Raw genomic sequence first — 19308 nt, 5'->3', positions numbered from 1 at the left:
CAAAGAGTGGAAAATTTAAAGGCAATTACCCCATAGGCCACAGAAAGGGAGAGGCAAACTAAGGAGAATCTTCCACTACCCTTAGATTTACCTTTGTGACATTTTTTGAGCCAAAGTGTGTTTTCAGAAAAGCCTAAATCAGAGGATGGCAGCAGGAGATGGTGTCATGAACCATAAGGTGAGGCACCCTAGACTGACAGTTTTCTTTATAAATAGTATGGAGAGGAAAAACGGAGATGAAAGGATCAAAACAACAACTAATTTCAGGCTCTGCAGCTACCTTTTCTTGGTCAAAAATTGACAAATGTTTTAATATTAAACAAAACACCAAGAATTAGAAGCAGGTTCCTATGGTTCTGAGGATGGGGACAATTTTGTGTAGTTGGTAGTCTTTCTTTCTGGCTTCTTCTATGGGAAGAAGTAGCGATTGAAACTGGAGTGAGGGAAGTGAGTCACTAAAACAAGGTTTTCTTACAACTGAAAGGTACTACCTAATTTATCTAGTGATGTTGGGTATACCTGCTGAAAGTGGATAGCTGGTTGAAAACCAATTTTCCATACATCCTCAAAGAAGAGTTGTCAAACTTCAAACAGAGTTTTTTTTTGCTTTCAGGCCAACTCTGAGTAATTTGTTTTCAGTCCAATTTTATGTGTGAGAATGCATCATTACGGTCAGCACTGATTTAATTTCTGAAAACAAATGTTATGCAAAGCAAGTAAGAAGGTACTGTCAAATATTGGTATGCTCTAAATCTGCATCTTGAGTTGAAGTCACTGGGAGTTTCTGGTTCTTTTCAAGCTAACAGGAAGAAAATATCCACATTGTCATCCTTCTCTGGTAAGTAAAATCAGTTTGTGTAGAGCTTGTTCTCTTTTGAACAAGAAGAATGCGAAAGTACCTTCACAGATGACAGGAACAGAGCGCTCAGCTCTGCTTACACCATCCTGTGCCATAAACCCTGTCAAACAGGTGTAATCTATACTTATTTTACAGCAAGTTGTACGTGACAAGCTGCTGTTTCAATTTTGCCTTGACTCGATACATATTTCTCCCATGACGTTTCACAACTATTGGACAGAAACGACACCCAAACAATATGCTTTCAGTTAGATTTTAAGCTTGATTATACAGTTATATTCTGCCAGTTAGCTTCTTGCAATGCCATGTTGTTACTGGAAAGCAGATGATATTCTGGAAAAAGCAGCCTCCAACTATAAAGATCCCGCCTTCCCTTTCATTCCTCAGGTTAGTAATAATATTCCTAAAGAGTGCTTTCTGCACTTTTTTCTAAAAAGTCACATTTAACATACCAGTCTGAAATTCTTTAAAAAAAATAAAATTAAAAAAACAACAAAAAAAACAACAAAAGCAATTCAGATCATCCAATGCCTAACTTACGATCTTACTTTCTTTCATGATTTGTCTGAACATTAGAAAGTTCAAGGATTGCTGACTTCCAACCACCTTCTCAGTCTAACTAGTGAGCACCCTGCTACAATACATATATGTATCACAGGAAGAGTCAAAAGAGAGCACAAGAAATCAAGTCATACAAAAATGACAGTAGGTTTCTTTATTCTATTTCAATTTATTTTACTCTAGCCATCATTATTGTATGGTATATGCAAATTTTATTTTTATCTAGCATACATATATGTTACCAAAATTAAACCCTGATTCTGGCTCTAAAAACTCGGCAGATTACCCCCTGAAAGTTTAGAAAAAGGGAACACCAATAATATTTCCACAGGTGGCTTCACTCACTAGCATGTTTCTATATCTTAGTCTATTCTTCACCAGCGAGCAGGTATTTCCTGCAACATAGACCACCTCCGTGACTATCAGAAATGAGGAGGACTTCACTTCATGAAGCTAAAGATTCGACTGGAACCTGAGCTACCATCTAACATCATAACGTGGAATCAAAATTGTAGCCATTGAATAAAAATCTTTCTTTAGAAGTAATCTTTAGAATAATTCATGCCTACTTGGTAACAGCAGTATAGCTGCACCTATTGAAAAATTCTAATATCAAGGATCTCTACGCCAAACGAATTGTTTGCCAAAATAATTGAAGCATAATGCTCCCTTCAGCAATTGAAGCATAATGCTCCCTTCAGCAAGCATCCCTTTCTTTAAAAACAGATTTTTATTTATTTATTTATTTTACTATACAATTTTCCTTGTAGTTTAATCATAAACTAGTATTCTGATTTATCATCAAGTTTAGATAAGGTTACCTTTATCTTGTTACCTTGACCTGACTTGACTTCAGCTGCCTCTGAGACCAAAGCCTTACTGGCTTACCAGCTCCCTAAAGCAAAAACGAGGGCTCTACAAAACACAAAATGAGTATTACTACAACGCAAATAAGCAAAATGCTGGCTATGAACTTCCACCTTCGCTATTAAGCAGGATACCTTCTTATATAAAGAAACATTTGTAAATCTCCACCTTTGTCTTCCATGACAGTGATATCACGGTTGAAATGGCTATTGACTGGAGTTACACATCAAAGGTAATTTAATTTTACAGGTCAGTCCAAAAACGGATCCTTAGCTAATTTGAGTCTGTTGAAATATATATGGATTTTTTGTTCAAAGCTTTAAGAAAAAGAAAATAAAAATCAATTGAGATGCTGAAAGCATTTATTCAATTTTCCTACAACAAGGTACAGTATTATCTTGTTAAATGACTGAACAAACTTGCCACAGAGCCCAAGAGACGCAAGACACCTTGTTCCTTTTTTTATTAGTACTAACAAAGCTCATAACTGATTTTCGACAGGCTAATGGGCATTTAATATCCAAAACAAGTTTTCTAACACATTATTTAAAAGAACAATGACCTATTCACCACTCTATAATGGGTTAAGATGATTCTGATTCTAGCCCATTTACAGATGATTGGCTTTTTTTAAAAAGAAAAAAAAAAAGTGAAACCAAAAATTGAGAACTAAAGAAAACATTTACTGTCGTAAGAGCTTTTAACACAGTTGTATGCATCCAGTAGACAATAATGTCAACAACTGCTTTATGGAAGGGTCCTCTGTTCACCAACTCTCTAGAGATCCTATTATGATGTATGATTTTTGCACAAATTCCTGCAGTACATTCAGAGGACAATTTTGGAACCAAAAGGTTTAACCTGAACAGTTAACAGGAGTTAAAAACAGTTGAGCTTTCAGAAAAAAAAAAAATAAAAAATTATAGTTTAAATAAAATAAAAATACATGAGGGAGATCTGAAAAGTCTGAATTACAAAGAAAATATTTATGAACAAGATGAACAATTTCATTATCTTTCTCATAGTACCTTACTGTATGGGTTTTGTTTTTTAAAGGAACAAGCACACTGTAAATGAACTTACAGAACTTGGGAAAGTAAAATCTTTTCTTCTCAAAAAATCTGAAAATGTGAAAGTGATTTGCATTATCAGAAATACTTGCCTTACTGGTTCAGTTCTAGATGTTTTCACATTTTAAAGCCTCTGTGAATAGATAGACTTGAACGTACCATGAGGGTAAAAGTCACAGTTCATCACGCTGCAGCATTGTCAAAACTCATTATCCCAATAACTGATGCACTTGATCTAATAGTGAAGTGTCATACAGTAAATAAACTTATGTTCTTTCCATGCAAAGGCGGCACTATTATTTGTACTTCATAAGGGAATTTAGAAGTAACCACATTGATATAATTCACGATTTTGCCTCCTTCCATGATCTCTAATCGGATACAATACAATTATGCTCTACACAATTTTGATTTTTAACTAGTGAACATCAGTGAACTGTAACATACTTAGCAGATGTCGAAAAGACTTGTTGGCTTTCAATATTGTATCTTGATTTGCTATTTCAAGAAAATTATATGGGAAATTTATATAGAGTAATAGAGTTTCAGAACTGTCTGAAATACTCAAATGGTGCTACATTAAAACAATCCTTTACAAATATTTCACAGAACCTAACATCCTGTTATCATTAATTACAGAAAACAATATACCCTTGGATAACGCTTCTACAGAGTTTACTAACATAAAATATGATGCCAAAATACTAATAAGGAACAAGAATATTGCACGTTAATTGGCAGTGAACACTGCGAAACTCAGCTGGATAAAAAATGTCAGAGCTCATGAGAGAGCATTCAAGGCAACAATGAACACGATCATGTCAAGTGACAGTGAACTCTGGACAGAGATGAGCAAGATTAAAATACATAGCAAGTCCCAAACTTCCTGCTGCAAACATGAAAGAGCCAGCTCTTCCGGAATTCAGTAAAACCATTGGTTTGATCTCTTGACGACTGTTTCAGTCAACAACAACCTTTCCACAAATAGTCCCTACACTGCCTGTAGATACATACTTCAATTTCTCCCAGGATTTACTGTGCATCTATTTGTAGACTTTGCAATCTAAAAGGGTTTCCCCTTCTTACTCTATCACCAAAGAAAAATAACAAAAGTACTTCTCCTCATTTTTCCAATAGGTAGCCAGAATAGAATGTGTCATCTTTATAAAGATGAAAGTCATAGGCATGTGTTGCAAGCATAGTTAGGAAGGTCTCTTCCTTCAAAAGAAGGTCTCTCTACAAAAATGTAGTTACTTCCATCGTCTACAACTTGACAGATATTGAACCATTTCGGTTTTCTACTTTAAGCCTCTATGTCCTACGTTCTACCTGAGTAACCTGTTCCATCTTTGCAGGGCATTTAGGCACAGAGAAGAGGTTCAAGTATTGACATGGAAAAAGAAGTAGCTGTCAGTTTCCCAGGAAAACATCCAAGTGGAGGGAAGGCTGTCACCTTTACCACAAAACACAGCACTTATGGCTAGCCCAGTCTTCCTGGAAATGAAACTGAATAGCTACATGAAATCTTCGTATCAATTTGGAACCAAGAAACTCTGAACAGAATGTTCAAATTCTTGCAGGCAAAAGGAAAGATTTGGTTGGAGTCACCATTTAGTTTTCCTTAAGGGAATTGTACCAGAAGATGAAATATTACTTTAAAGATTTTCAATCTCCATTTTCATAGCTTATTAAAAACACTGAAGAACAGCCTATTTTAGAGAAAATCCACTGCTCGAATAAAAATGACACTGAACTGATTTCCACTGGATACACAGGCTCCACAGAGTCTTTTGTGGAACCAAAATAGATAGTGCTTCACTATCAATCAGGTTTTAAAAAAGCCAACATTTGCCTAAAACGTAAGTGTAATGAAATCTAGATAAACATTTATCCAGTATTTTTCATGTCAACTGTTGTTGAAACATTAAATGGAGAAGAATGATTCAGACTGGCACAAAAGGACAAAGTTAGAATTATGGGACACGAGTTTGTTTTCACAATAAACAAAAATTTCTTGGTGATGAAGATACACCAGTACACTGGTTTTAAATCTTCTGCAGACTGGTTTTATATCCACCAGCAGACTGTTTTCATAAAGCCACCCATGGCTTACAGGATCTTAGATTACATGGAACAATCTTTCACAATATAGTGATGATTGCTTCACTTATCAAAAGTTTCACAAAGTGGGATCACTGTTTTCAACAGAATGCTAAAATACCACTTGGAACAGAGTGCTAGAGCAGACTGTGCACTCCTGCATGGATAATAAAGATCAATTCTGTATTTATGGGTACATGCACTACGTGATCTCAAAGGTTTATTCCCCTACCTTTAACTTCAAAGATTCTAGATACTACTCAAAACTCATAAAACAGAAACAAGAATTTTCAGGTCACCAGCTACAAATATGCGACCACAAGTGACAGAAAACTTCATGACATGATGACTTTGGCTATTGAAAGACAAGGAAAGCTTTTCAGTTACCTTTTTTACAGTCTTGTCAGGTTCAAGAGCTATATCTGGAATGTTGGCATCCACCATGAGGGAAAATAAGTTCAAGATCAAGTTGGAATACCTAAGCAAAAGAGTAAATTAGGTTAAACACTTCGTAAACTGCACAAAAGACATTTTGTAAAAAGCTTCATTTAAGAACACATCATCATCTTAGTGTGACTTGGTGATGGTTCAGAGGAGATGCATTCATAACACTTTATCACAGAATCACAGAATTTTCAGAGTTGGAAGGGACCTCTAGAGATCATCTAGACCAACTCCCCTTTAGTTGAACATATTATGTTAAAAACATAAGATACCTGATATTACCAGTGAAAGTTTAACCCTCAAACTGTCTCAAACTGCCAAAACTGAACATACTATTCCGGTTTTGTTATAATCTTCTAAAAATTGTCAGAACATTTATCCAGGGGCATATCAAATATAACCTATAATTTTAAATATTGTAGCATTTAATGACTTTGTTTTACCTCCAGTACAAAAAACATGCTAGAACATTGATTTAAAGGTTATTTTTTATTAAAAAGGATTTCAGTGATATAGCAGCATTATATAAACTAGCATTCAAACAGCTGAAGTCTTCACAATTACAAGAAATTATTTTTCAAGTTTGGTCTTTTGCCATAACAAGTTGAATATAAGTGATTTAACCAAATCTAAACCTGCAGTTGCTCGGTTAAGCTGCAGTAACATAGGTAGGCATGCTGCACTTACAAAGGTCACTTATAACCATTAAAAAAGACAAGACAGAGAAGAGTTTTCAGTTTTAACGTGGTGTGGAAGTACTTGTGAATCTCTTGAAGAACACCATTTTGCCCTCTCAGAAAATTAGCTGTAAGTTGCTTTTTCAAAGGATAATTTTCAAGCTGTTCAACAAACTGAAACTTCCCTTCCTCTGCAAAGAGATCTAGGTCCCATTTCAGAGACAAAGTACTAACTGATGTAAAAATCTGAAATATTGCTTTGCTAAGAGCACTAGGAGTTTCAGAGATAATAGAAAATGAATTCTTAGCATCAAAACTTGTTTATTAGCAAGCTGCTGAATATATATATAAACTGACAATTGCACAGAGCACAAAGTATTTTAACTATACAAAAGGACTACTCCATAGCTGTATTTTACAAAGTAAATACTGCTCAACAAAATCTCTCTGGAAAAGCATAATTCCCTCTTCACCACCTGCCCCAGCTTTTAGAAGACTATATCCCCTACACTGCCCAGCTACTACCTTTCCAAAGAATCAGCACTTCCCAAGGCCATCGTAACTTTCCACTTTTTTTATTCAGATCTATATGACCTCCTCTGTCACTGAGAACAGACTAGGGAAAAACACTCTGGTTCAGCCAGCTAGATATCCTCATCCTTATGCAGCAAATCTCAGCTCAAACTACAGCTTCTGCCTCTAGTTACTTTCTACTACTTTGTGTCTACCTATTCCCCACTAACTCAAACTGAGTATCAAACTTCTCACAACTAACACAGGGTAAACCTCTATTTGGGAAGGAATAATACAACCTAGAACCTGATCCTAAGAACAACTCAGATGTTGAATTCCTCCTCTGGATCCTGCTGATGATTTGTAAACTGGAAATTCATGAGGGGAAGGGAAATGCTGATACATAACAGGACTTGAACATCCTTAAAGAGGCTTAACCTGTATAATGAAGGTGTAAAAGGCTGATACAGCCCAAGTGAGAATGCAAGTTCTGCTGACAGCCACATTCAGAACACAGAGGCTGCTCCTTCATCACAGCACTGCTGACAAACACACACACCTGATTATTGTTCAAAAAAGTGGAATCTCTCCCACCACCACCACCAAAAAAACCCCACAAAATCAACAAAAAACTGCACACCGATGATCATACGCCAAACTGCTTCCAATCTAAAACAATGAACACAACTATTTTTCCACTTACAAGTTTTAAGTTGTTTTTATTTGTTTTCACAGTGCAACACCTATTCCACCAGGAATCCTGAAACAATGATACAGCACTTGAAAGATGTAGAGGACTGTCTATACCCCAGGGAAATATCAAAGAATAAACCACAAATTGACGGAGATGACAAACAGAGTTTGCATTTTGTCTTAGCAATCAGAGGTTATGATTTCACACTCCTTAGCCAGAAGTATCCGTGAACATTTTTGCATCAACATGCGTAACTGTTAGAACTAAGCCATTCCACCTCTAATTACTCTTTTTCAATAAACAAGTAATTTTAATAATTTTTAGTTCTCACCACTTAAAGTAACAGCTATAGAAATACTAATATTATCCTATGCCGTCTTTGTTGAAAGCCTTGAAGATATTTATCCAGAACCATTTAAAAATACTTTCCTATTACACTAAACAAATATTGGAGAGACTATAATTACAACTACAATCCCAGACATTAAAAATGAAACCATCTTGATTTACAGTTTGGTTTTATACCTAAATTACTGCTATACTCCACACTTAATGACGATTTTTGTAGCAAATCATTACATAAATTAATGCAATGGATAATCCTTCACTGACACAACAGACCTTCCCACTGAAACAGCTAGGTTTAAACAACAAAAACAACTCAAGCATTTCACAAGTAAGAAATGCAGTATTACAAAACAGTTTTAAGAAAAAATTAGAACATGGAATATATATTAGACTTCCTGATGGTTCCCTGAAGTCATGAATATTGTTTGCTGATAACATGCTGCTCTTTTTTCATGTTGCTGAATAGCTTTTAACCCATTAATGTCAGTTCGTAAACAAATTCCTTACTCTTTCTAACATGAGAACTACCTGGAGCATTTTTGCTTCCAATCATTGACTGCCTACTTTTCACACTACATGTACTTTTCACATATGCTTTTCATATTACTAATATTTTCCCACAAATTTGGAGGTTTATATTATGTGATAGTGATATAAAAGTGGAATTCCTTCATCTCTATGGAAGATGTACAAAATAAATCACTGGCCAGACAAAGCATACTTACCTGTGCCCTGTTCAAACAGAACAAAGCTGAGCTACTTGGCTCAGAAAGCTGATAGTAAGTGATACAGTCACTGCAAAATAATGAAACTGCTTCCAAGTCTAAACATGAGATCTGTTGGTCCATAAATAAATACAGTCTAAAGAGGTGTTAGCTGTCACAGTTCTAGGTATCTACAGAAACTGCTAACATACTTGATTGTCACTGCAATTACCTAATTTTTGTCCTGCAGGACCTGAACTCAACTAAACTTATGTATGTGCCATCTACAAGCCAACAAATTTGATCATCACTAACCCAAACTGTAGGCAGATAAAGCAGCAAATGAGTAATGACTTAAGAGTTGAAAGGACAGTTACTTGATCAGCAATAATCAAGAGAAAAAGCTGCTTAAGGGCAGAAACTTATCCAAAAAGCAAGATATAAATTAATACCTGACAGAAGTTATTAAAAAAAGCGATTTAGGCTATTAAACAAGTCAAACTAGGGACACTTAACGTGAATGTAGACTCAAGCTTCAAGTTACACCAACACTGTGATGTTTTCGTTACTTTGTTCCATACAAATTCTTGTGTCTACGTTCAGGCTTTAAGTTTTGCATCTTCAACAGAAATATTCTCTCTGACTCATTTACTCCTCTCCTGAGTTATAGTGGCTCTAATAAATTTTAGCATCAAAATAGTATTTTTACCTGCGGAGATGGAGAAAGGCTGTGTAGCACTGCTTACGGAACTCCTGGTACTGCTCACTCTGCGTGCCTCCCATACCTTCCACCATCTCCTTATTCAACTTCATTGGCGGGGGTAGAGGCTTAGGGTCCCGACCCAAAATATAACCAAAGTCAATGTGAAATAGTTTACCTGTAGAAGAAGGAAACACAAACAGAATTACTTATTTCAACACTTCATACAGCATCAAATCTTGATGTAAAACTTGGAAAAAAAAAAATCTTTACGTGAAATCTCTAGAAGATGCTAAGCAGCTCTCAAAAAAAAAAACAGAATTCACTGTTTTCTGTAAGGCTTATAGCTGTATATATTATATCTTCAGGTGCCAATTTGAAATTGCGGGTTTAAAAAAGTAAAGCTGATTTCAAATTCCTTAGGACTATGAATAAACAAGATGAGGTTTTTTGCCTTTTTTTTTTTTTTTAACATACGGAGTATATTCACAGAGATTGAATCAATGATGAAACTGGTCAGTTGATATTATGTGCGCTTGCAGACCAGAAAGCCAACCATACCCTGGGCTGCATCAAAAGAAGCGTGACCAGCAGGTTGAGGGAGGTGATTCTGCCCCTCTACTCTGCTCTCATCATACCCCACCTGGAGTGCTGTGTCCAGCTTTGGAGTCCCCAACGTAAGAAGGACATGGACCTGTTAGACCGGGTCCAGAGAAGGGCCAAGAAGATGATGAGAGGACTGGAGCACCTCTCCTATGAAGTCAGGCTGAGAGAGTTGGGATTGTTCAGCCTGGAGAAGAGAAGGCTCCAGGTAAACCTTACAGAGGCCTTCCAGCACCTAAAGGGGGCCTACAAGAAAGCTGGAGAGGGACTTTTTACGGGGCATGTAGTGATAGGATGAGGGGGAATAGCTTCAAATTGAAGAGGGGAGATTTAGAATAGATAATGAGGAAGACATTTTTCACTATGATGGCGGTAAGGCACTGTAACAGGATGCCCAGGGAAGTTGTGAACGCCCCATCCCTGGAGGTGTTCAAGGCCAGGCTGGATGGGGCTTTGAGCAACCTGGTCTGGTGGGAGGAGTGCCTGTCCCTGGCAGGGGGGTTGGAACTCGATGATCTTTACGGTCCCTTCCAAACAAAACCAATCTATGATTCTGTGATATTAAATGCATGGTTATATAAAAGATATTACTAATTCTTTGCACCTTCTTTAGAATTTGTTAGCCAATTAAGATATTAATACACATATTGCCTTGCTTTTAGTATCCCATTTGGCTGCTCTGGAATCAAATATGTTACTTTAGCTGTACGTTAAATTTACTAAAGGGAAGACTCATGATCCCAAGAGAGACCTTCTGAAGCTACTAAATGCCAAAGAAAATTTCAAAGTTGTTTCAAAATTCTTTCAGAGTTGTTTGGGTAAGGTTAAAACTTTTCAACAGTTTTGAAATATACTGAAGAAACATCACTACAGTTCTGTATCTGAAACTATATTTCAAATGTGCTAAAGTCTGTCTTACACTTTTTCACTACTACAACACAAGCGTTACATCACTTTATCACTACTTTTCCCTTCTCATTTAAAATATTTCTACATTTAAAATGTTTCTGTAGCATTAACTTGACAAAAAAAACTATACACATCTCTTGCTTCAAATGCACAAGGCAATGTCCCTTCCTGTGAAGAGCTTGTGTGCAGCCATACTGTTTGTAATATTGCTCAGACCTTTACTGGGGAGTGTTCACTGTATTCCCTTTCAATAGTACTGAACCCTATGTGAGATGCAACATGTGGCAAAACAAACTGAAACATCAGCAACTTCAAAAAATCTTACTAAAACATTCAGATAATCTGAAGATTAAATATTATATAAATACATAAACAAAAATGTTGCCAACAGAAATCAAAATAGTAGAAGTCATAAGTCTTAGAAACAGTTTCTAGAAACGTTCTTGATTCACTTCTTAAGGGGAAAATATTGACCATATAAAGCAAAAAAAGTGTTTTAAAGTGTTCTGCAAACAAATTTTCAGTTTGAAATGCATAATTTAAACAATGACTTGGGGCACACCAGAGTTGCATTACAAAAAGACGGTAAGAATTGCAGCATGCCAAGAAATATTTATATATATAAAAAAAAAAAAAAAACAACGAAAACTGCTAAGTGATTTCCTTAGGACAGAGAAAAAACTTCCTGAACTCTGCAGTAATGAGGAATCATGATGTAAATTAAGAAGTACAAAAAGGTGATAAAACTTTTAAACCTTCTTATAAACAAGAAAATTATTAGTATGATTCTCATCTAAACAGTCACACAAAACACAGAACACACAAAGAGTCTTGCTTCAGAATGAGGGAAATGAACAGCATTGCGGACACAGATTTGTTTGCCAACGGGCATTTTAACCTGTAGCAATGCTCAGCACTCTTGAAAACAAATGGAACAGACAGTATTTTCCAATTAGTCACCCCTCTTTGACCATTTCATTGAATAATAATGTTCCATCATCAGAGAAGTCTGCTTGTGATCTGTCATAAACACTCTTCTTCAACCAAGAAACAAACTCCATCACTGTCAATTTTCTAAGAGAGATCACAAGGATGCTTAAGTAGGCAAAGTATTTGCCAGTTGATAAATGGCACAACCATTACATTTTGCACACCTAATTGTGTTTAATGCGCCCCATTCCTTTCATAGTTTTTCCAAGCTGTTAGAGAAGTTACTTCTAAAGCTCATTTTTGTACACTAAATTTTTGAAGTAGGCACTTTGATATATATATACATATATATATATATATATATGCCCCCCCCCCGTTAAGTTTCCTAAAATGTTTAATTAAAAAGTTGGGGGGAGGGGGGTGTCTTGCTTTCTGTTCACTTATTCAAACCTGTCTACTTGAAGAGTCAAGAGACAACATTTTGAATAAAACAGTAACTCTTATGGCAGTAATTCTTTTTTTTTTACTTTCCTTTGGAAACAGGAAGTGAGAGGTGATAATTAGTAATTTAAATTGGTAAAATATGCATCTAAAACATTCAAAACCATTTTAATAGTTGACTGATAGATGTTCATATAAATTAACTAGATATCAAGTAGTTTACTTACTCATTTTTAGGAATGAAGTATAAAAGAAAGTATAAGTTGAGGCCATCCTACATTAACATTACAGCTTCCCTAGCTGTACCTGAAAGTTCAGCAGATTTTTAGTCTGACTTAAAAATATATGCTTTCATTTAAATACATTAAATATTTAATGTTTTTCAAATCCATGTATTATAAACACAGACTTAACTCATTTTCATTTGTGCAGCTCCTCCAATATCAATTAAGCCAGCATATCATATTACAGAATATGGACAGAAGGCTCCCCTTGGTCCTTGCCTGAAGCTGCTACACCAGTAAACACTGACTGGCCAGCTTGAGGGAGTACTGCAGTTTTAGAGTGTTCTGCAAAGATGCCTGACTTATGTTCTCCTTGAGGACTTAACTACAATTGGAACAAATGAAGAACAAGCCTGCTTTAGACAAATTAAATTGGTTGTATATTTAATACTGAAAATTAGGTGAAGTGCATATTATTATTTATGTCAACAAATAATAAATTTATCAAGTTAATAAACCTGATGATTTGAAATCTTTTCATACTAAGAGAAAAGGTTACAAATATCTCAAGTGATCATCCTAAGAAAAATTTGTGTCAGAATATAAACACTGAACATCCCACCTTCATGGTATTTATGAATGCAACTGTTAAGACTATCACTCAGTATAACCTCTATTACAAGAACAAGCCTAAACAAAGTTTCTGGTACCTATTTGACAAGGTGCAGCGCCAGAAAATACTAAATAGTAGCAGAAAGAGCAGGATAAAAATAGGCATCGGAACACTCCAGCTTTATATAAAGCAACTGGTGTAGATTATATGAACTTAAAAAAAAAAAATCACTTTGATCTACAAATTACTGAAGATGTAATTCTAAGAGGACATAAAATATATTTAATCAGAGTTTTTATTCTGTAAGAGTTGACTTTCACTGTGAATTAACATACTGACTCCTAACATAGCCATCACTCCAGATTCGCATCTGTAAGGATGAAGGCAAAAGCTGCCAGTAACAATTTATGATATTTTTTTTTGTTAACTTAAACATGTTTTTTTTCAATAGCACAGTTCCTCTAAACATACTCAAGTATTGCCATACCTGAGGCTGACAAACGTCACATAAAAAAAAAAAAAACCAAACTTGCCTAGTAATCACAGCTAAAATACAGCCTACAGGAGAATCAGCATCTTATCTGGGCAGGTGTTGAATGATTTTTTTAGTTCTGGAATGTCACACAATTTGTGCAGTTTGTATTTGGAAGTTCCTGAAAGTTATGTAATTTGGTTGATAAGCATACCTTCTCAACTGAATTTAGAAGATGACTCTTTTAAACCTTTATTTTAAAAAAATCGCAGAATGGTTGAGGTTGGAAAGGACCTCTGGAGGACATCTGGTCCAATCTCCTGGTCAAGGGGGGACATGTAGAGCCAGCTGCCTTGTCCAGGACTATGTCCACATGATACCTGGTTATCTCCAAGGATGGAGACTCCATGACCTCTCTGGGCAACCTGTGCCAGTGCTCTGTCACTCTCACTATGAGTAAAAAATTCATACTCATAGCATGGTATTTACATATAATTATCACCTGTCCTCCCAGAAAATTTGACCGCTTGTGAACTTTGTGTAAAACTACTTTTTCTAAAGGCTTTGAACTTCCATGTTTTTATCAAACAATAGCATTTTCTTCCTTCAATATACAGTGTCAGTGCCAGAACACACATCTCTTGGACCATCGTGTTTTCACCGCTGCTTCCAATCCATCTTCTTTAGATTCATTACATGGTAAAGTGCTCTTAGTTATTAGACATGCTTATAAATTGCAAAACTGGACTTCTCATTTTGGTTTATCACTGTTCCTGAATGACTGCTACATCATGCAGGTGAGGGTTTTTGAGTCATGTTTGAAACTAAAAGATAAGTTACTTAAGGCAACAAGTAAAACAGATTCCATCCTCTGAGCCTCTTACATTCTTGTAAGGCTAGACATAACTGCCTTGGATTTCTAATATTTGGACACAAACCTTTAGACACCTACTTAGAAATGCAAAGCTCCTCATAAAAATGGGGACTTTTAGGCATCTGACAAAACAAAACATTAACAATTCCTGAAACACCTGGAGACTACAGACTAATATGCATGAACTTCCTGCCCTGTTTCGATGCTAGGAGCAGAACTACATGTAGGCACCTACATATAGTTCAAGATACACAGCTTTGGACAAGTACTTCTGATGTTGAAAGTGGCCCACCACTTGAAGTTTAAAAGATGACATTAGCACTCTTTCAGGAAGCAAGAAAAGAGAGTTCATCTCTCCTGGAAAGACTTCAAATAGAGCCTCTCCCCTGAAAAAACAGTGCCACTCTCCACTCCCCATTTAAGCTATTTTACTGAAGCAAAAGGAAGAAATAAGGCATTTACTGACTGAAAGAGGATGTTTCCAGGAATATGCAACAATGCAGCACGCACACACAAAATTATTTTGTTCAAAACCTAAAAGCTGATACTATTGTGTACTTTTAAGTTCCCCTCCCCCCCAATTTTAGGAGGTTGACTATATTTTTCTACTGAATGCCTGGTTTTCTAACACCGAATAAAGAGGACAGGTCCTTGGAGAATTCAAGGAAATGGCATCAAACATGGAAAGTTTTCCTGACTAGCAGTCAGGGCATGAGAGATTTGAAAGTCCATCTGAGTTCCTTTCAGCCTTGAGAGTGAAGTGATCTTTGAGTAAGTGAAGCATGGACTTGTGGAGGCTAAAAATTGATATCTGGTGCTTGCAACAGCCAATAACATCTGACTGCAGCTGGAGAGGCTGATTGGTCCATCACTTTTACTGCTAATGCCTAGACTTCAGTACAGGGGAAAGTTCCTATACAGCAGCACAGGAATTGTTTTATTTCACCAGAGGACTGTTAGGAAAAAGTACTGAAAACCTGCACAGAACTCTGAAATCCTTAAACAAAATGTGGAAGGCAAAGCAAACTAGATACAAATACTAAAATAAGTCGGGTGGCAATTGTCTTTTAACAGGTAAGAAAGCCTTACAAATTATTCCAAACTTATCTGTTCCCAGTTTTGGAAAGAGGGGAAAAAAAAAACCCAACCAATACAAAAAAATTCCCCGCGCTCTGAATTTCAATATATTTTTTGTAAACTGCAACTGCCACTATTATTTTAACCTAGCTCATATAGAAAAAAGTAAAATTTAGTGTCTATTTTAGCTGAATTTCTATTTTAAGTTTGAAGCAGTGAGATAAAAAATTCCTCCGATGAAAAACAGTAGATGGATGCGGTGGTTTCCTGGCTTTCCCAGCAAATTCTGATGCTACTGTTAAATTTTCTTCTTTGCTAACAGAGCACTGCCATGGTGAAAAAAATCAGAAGAAAAACCCCTAATTTATTTTCATCAGCTACATGTTATAACATTTCTAAGACTACACAAACATGGAAGAAAGTAGTATGAACTGTTAAGGACTTATTCAGGATACAGATTTTCAAACTCAGGATGCAGCAACAGCTGGAGGTGAAGTTTATCATCACCATCCTTACAATGGATAAGGGACCACTTGTGCTAAGCATTGCAATTCTTCCCCCCCACACCTCAAGCAGTCCATTCTCAAAATACTCTCAATGCAGGCATGATATAACAACAACAACAACAAAAAAAAGTCAGATATGTATTGTTAAATGAGAAACACTGTTGAAGATAGCTAAAAGAGAACATGTTTTAGCATACCAACAACTAAAACATTATGTTCTCTTTGGTAGGCATCACAGAAATGGGAGTTGCAGAGAAATCTAAAGGATAAAAGTATGTGTTAGTTTTGTTACTTCTTTTAAAAAAGGATGTTCCTCCATCAAGACCAGTAACATTTAAAAACATATTTAAAAATTCCACTGCATTTTACATACTATAGTATGTTTGCAACATTAATAAATGTATTTATCAATGTACTTATCTAAGCAGTGATACAGAAGGAGGGTTTGTATCCTATAGTTTTTCCACTTTTATCATTTTCAAATCTGCTTTGGGATAGATGGTTTTAACTGAAAAGCAATGGAACCACGAACACATGGTGTCATATCACATATGGAACTGTTCATATCTTTGCTGTCTTACCTGGAAACCCCTTCTAACGGAGACTGAAGAATAAATCAGATGTCAATTTGTGCACTTCACACTCAAGACAGAGCACAGCCCTACCTCTAAGCGCTAAATGAGAAGACAGTCCAGTTCTTTCACCTACCTACATGTGATGCCAAAAGAAAATGTGGTTTCCAAGTTCTAAGCCTTCACTCTTTGACCTGCCTTCAGATATTAATAACTTAATTTCATCCATGTATCAATCTACTCTACTGCTACAGAGCAATTTCAGGAGTGGAGTTCAGATCAAAGTGCCTGTATCTAGGAAACCTATAACAGGAACTTGAATTTACATGTAGGTCCCCTAAAGGTTATTGAAAGAATAAGCTCACAAGTCACTAGAGTGAGAGTTAGTTGGTCAGACACAGACACGCATTGCTACTCAAGAATGTCATTTGAGTGTCGCAGGATATCCTAAAATATCTATACACAGCCTGCAAATATGACAGGACCTTTGTGAAACCTTTGCCTCTCTATAAAGTTATTAAGGTATCTCAAATGGGACAGGAGATTTCACTTGTCTATCATAGCTGAAACACGATCTAAGCTGTAATGATGACTGTACTGACTGTCTTAAAAAGGCTTAGCAGACATGAAGACATCCATATCTGGGTGTTACATCAGTAGCCAGATCCCAACTCTACAGTCAAAACCAGAGAGCGCAAAAAATGCAGAAAAAAGTATTTTCAAGAGAAGGCATGACATAATTTAAACATAGTTGCATAACATGTATTACATGAAAGTTAACCGGACATGCTACACCTCTTATATCACAATTCAGCTTCACAACCATCCAGCTCTTCCTTCCAAGGCAACAAAGGGCACATCAGCTGGTAAGCCAGATACTGGCATTAATACATAAATCAGTCTGTAATCCTACAAGACACTGACGTTACTTAAAGATGGGTATTCAGCTGCAAAACAGCACCTTGTTGTTTACAAGTCACAGTAATATTGGCTGTTATAGATTTGGAAACAAGAGATTAAAGCACGCAGCAATTGATAATGTGTTTCATCTCCAGAAGAAGTAAGAAGTTGAAAGTTCTCAGAGAAAAGAAATATTCCTGTAACACAATACTGACTATATAATGTGACTTTCAGGTTACAATCTAAGGCACATTTGTGAAACTGATGCAAGTATTCTTGTAATTTTTAACATTACTGATAGAGGAGGATGTTTTGACAAAAGGTTCCCTATATCTCTTTTGAAACAAACTTCTACAGCTGCCCTTTAAGTATAATCTAGATTTCTTGTTTATGACTTCTTAAAAAAAGTCACCCTATTTCTAGAATTAGACACAAAACAAGTCATGAAAGACAGCACAAATTACTTCACCCAGATAACAGACATTCTCATCCTATAGCACAAAAAATCCCATTCCTAACATTAAGTTGGAAACAATTTGCTTTTATGAACTTCAGTATCTATTGATTAATATTTAAATCATACCATATCTACTACAAGCATAGACATCTATATGTTAGAAGATGATGTAACAATTCTATTGGAAGGAGTCCAACACGGATGTGGCTACATCCGCCAAACTAAAAAGTAGCGTTAATAGGGTAATGGTATATATTGCCAAATACATCCAAGAAAAGTATGTGAACCCAGAGCAGGTATTCAGAATTCTTTACCCTAATGGAAAGCTTCAATTCATTAAATAAATATCATCAAGAAAGGATGCATATATGGTCATATTATTTTGAAGAAAGGTACTTATAGCTTCTGTTGTTCAAGAGAAGAATGAAGTTAGCTTTTTCCAACTTAAGTCCAAGGGATTCTCAGGAGCAAGAAATTAGCAAGCCTTTGTTGTATTTGGAACACGAGAATTTCTCTTGATAGCTCAAAAAAACTCTCTGGGTACGTGACAGAGCATAGACAGCAGATGAAAACCATTTCAGACTCAGAACGTACCGTGGATGTGCGCTGCCCTCTGCTGTACAGCTTACATTCTTCCATTAAGCCAAACAGCGATTGTGCTGTTACTTTTTAACACAGACAAGAAAGATGCACTTTACCCCAAATCAAAACACTAAAATATTACTACTCTGAGCATGCAACCAGTGCCTGCTACAGAAAGGTTAATACCTGTCACCTCAGTCAATTGACAGAGACTTCTCAATACGGATTTTTAAATGTCCATTTGTACATTTCCAAGAAGATAAGGAAAAATAAGCTTGCTTTAGTTGTTCCTCCATGTGCTTAGGGCAAGACCTTTTACTCTAATCAAGGACCAGTGGTTAACTGTCAACTCTTTCATACAGAGTATGCTGACTCAAAGTAATATATGCTTCAGCCTTATCTGTAAACTAGCAAGCCTTCCATATGGATGTGTCTCTTTTCCCCAAATAACATTCTCCGTTTGCATGTTTCTCATTCAATAAATATTTCACTTTATTACAAACACTTAACCACAACTAACTCTTCATCACTATGTAATGAAGGTATTCAAAGCATCAGAACTTCTAATGGGAAGCTGTAGTTCAAAAGTAAGCAAGCAAAAAAAAAAAAAA

At 36.0% G+C, this 19308-nt stretch overlaps 1 protein-coding gene across 1 annotated transcript in view; it reads right to left on the bottom strand.

The window, feature by feature from the left end:
- Positions 1-19308, bottom strand: part of PIK3C3 (phosphatidylinositol 3-kinase, catalytic subunit type 3) — a 75580-nt gene that overhangs the window by 15677 nt on the left and 40595 nt on the right. The window contains exons 22-23 of the mRNA XM_009891607.1: positions 9547-9715; positions 5845-5935 (exon numbers count right to left, since the gene is read on the bottom strand). Of these exons, the coding sequence (XP_009889909.1) occupies positions 5845-5935; positions 9547-9715 (260 nt within the window). The remainder of the gene's footprint in view (positions 1-5844; positions 5936-9546; positions 9716-19308) is intronic.

The sequence above is a fragment of the Charadrius vociferus genome, unplaced genomic scaffold, assembly GCF_000708025.1.
Source record: "Charadrius vociferus isolate BGI_N301 unplaced genomic scaffold, ASM70802v2 scaffold599, whole genome shotgun sequence".
In the NCBI taxonomy this organism is placed as follows: Eukaryota; Metazoa; Chordata; class Aves; order Charadriiformes; family Charadriidae; genus Charadrius; species Charadrius vociferus.
Note: the sequence above shows the minus strand (reverse complement) of the source record. Positions and strands in the feature narration are given on the sequence as shown.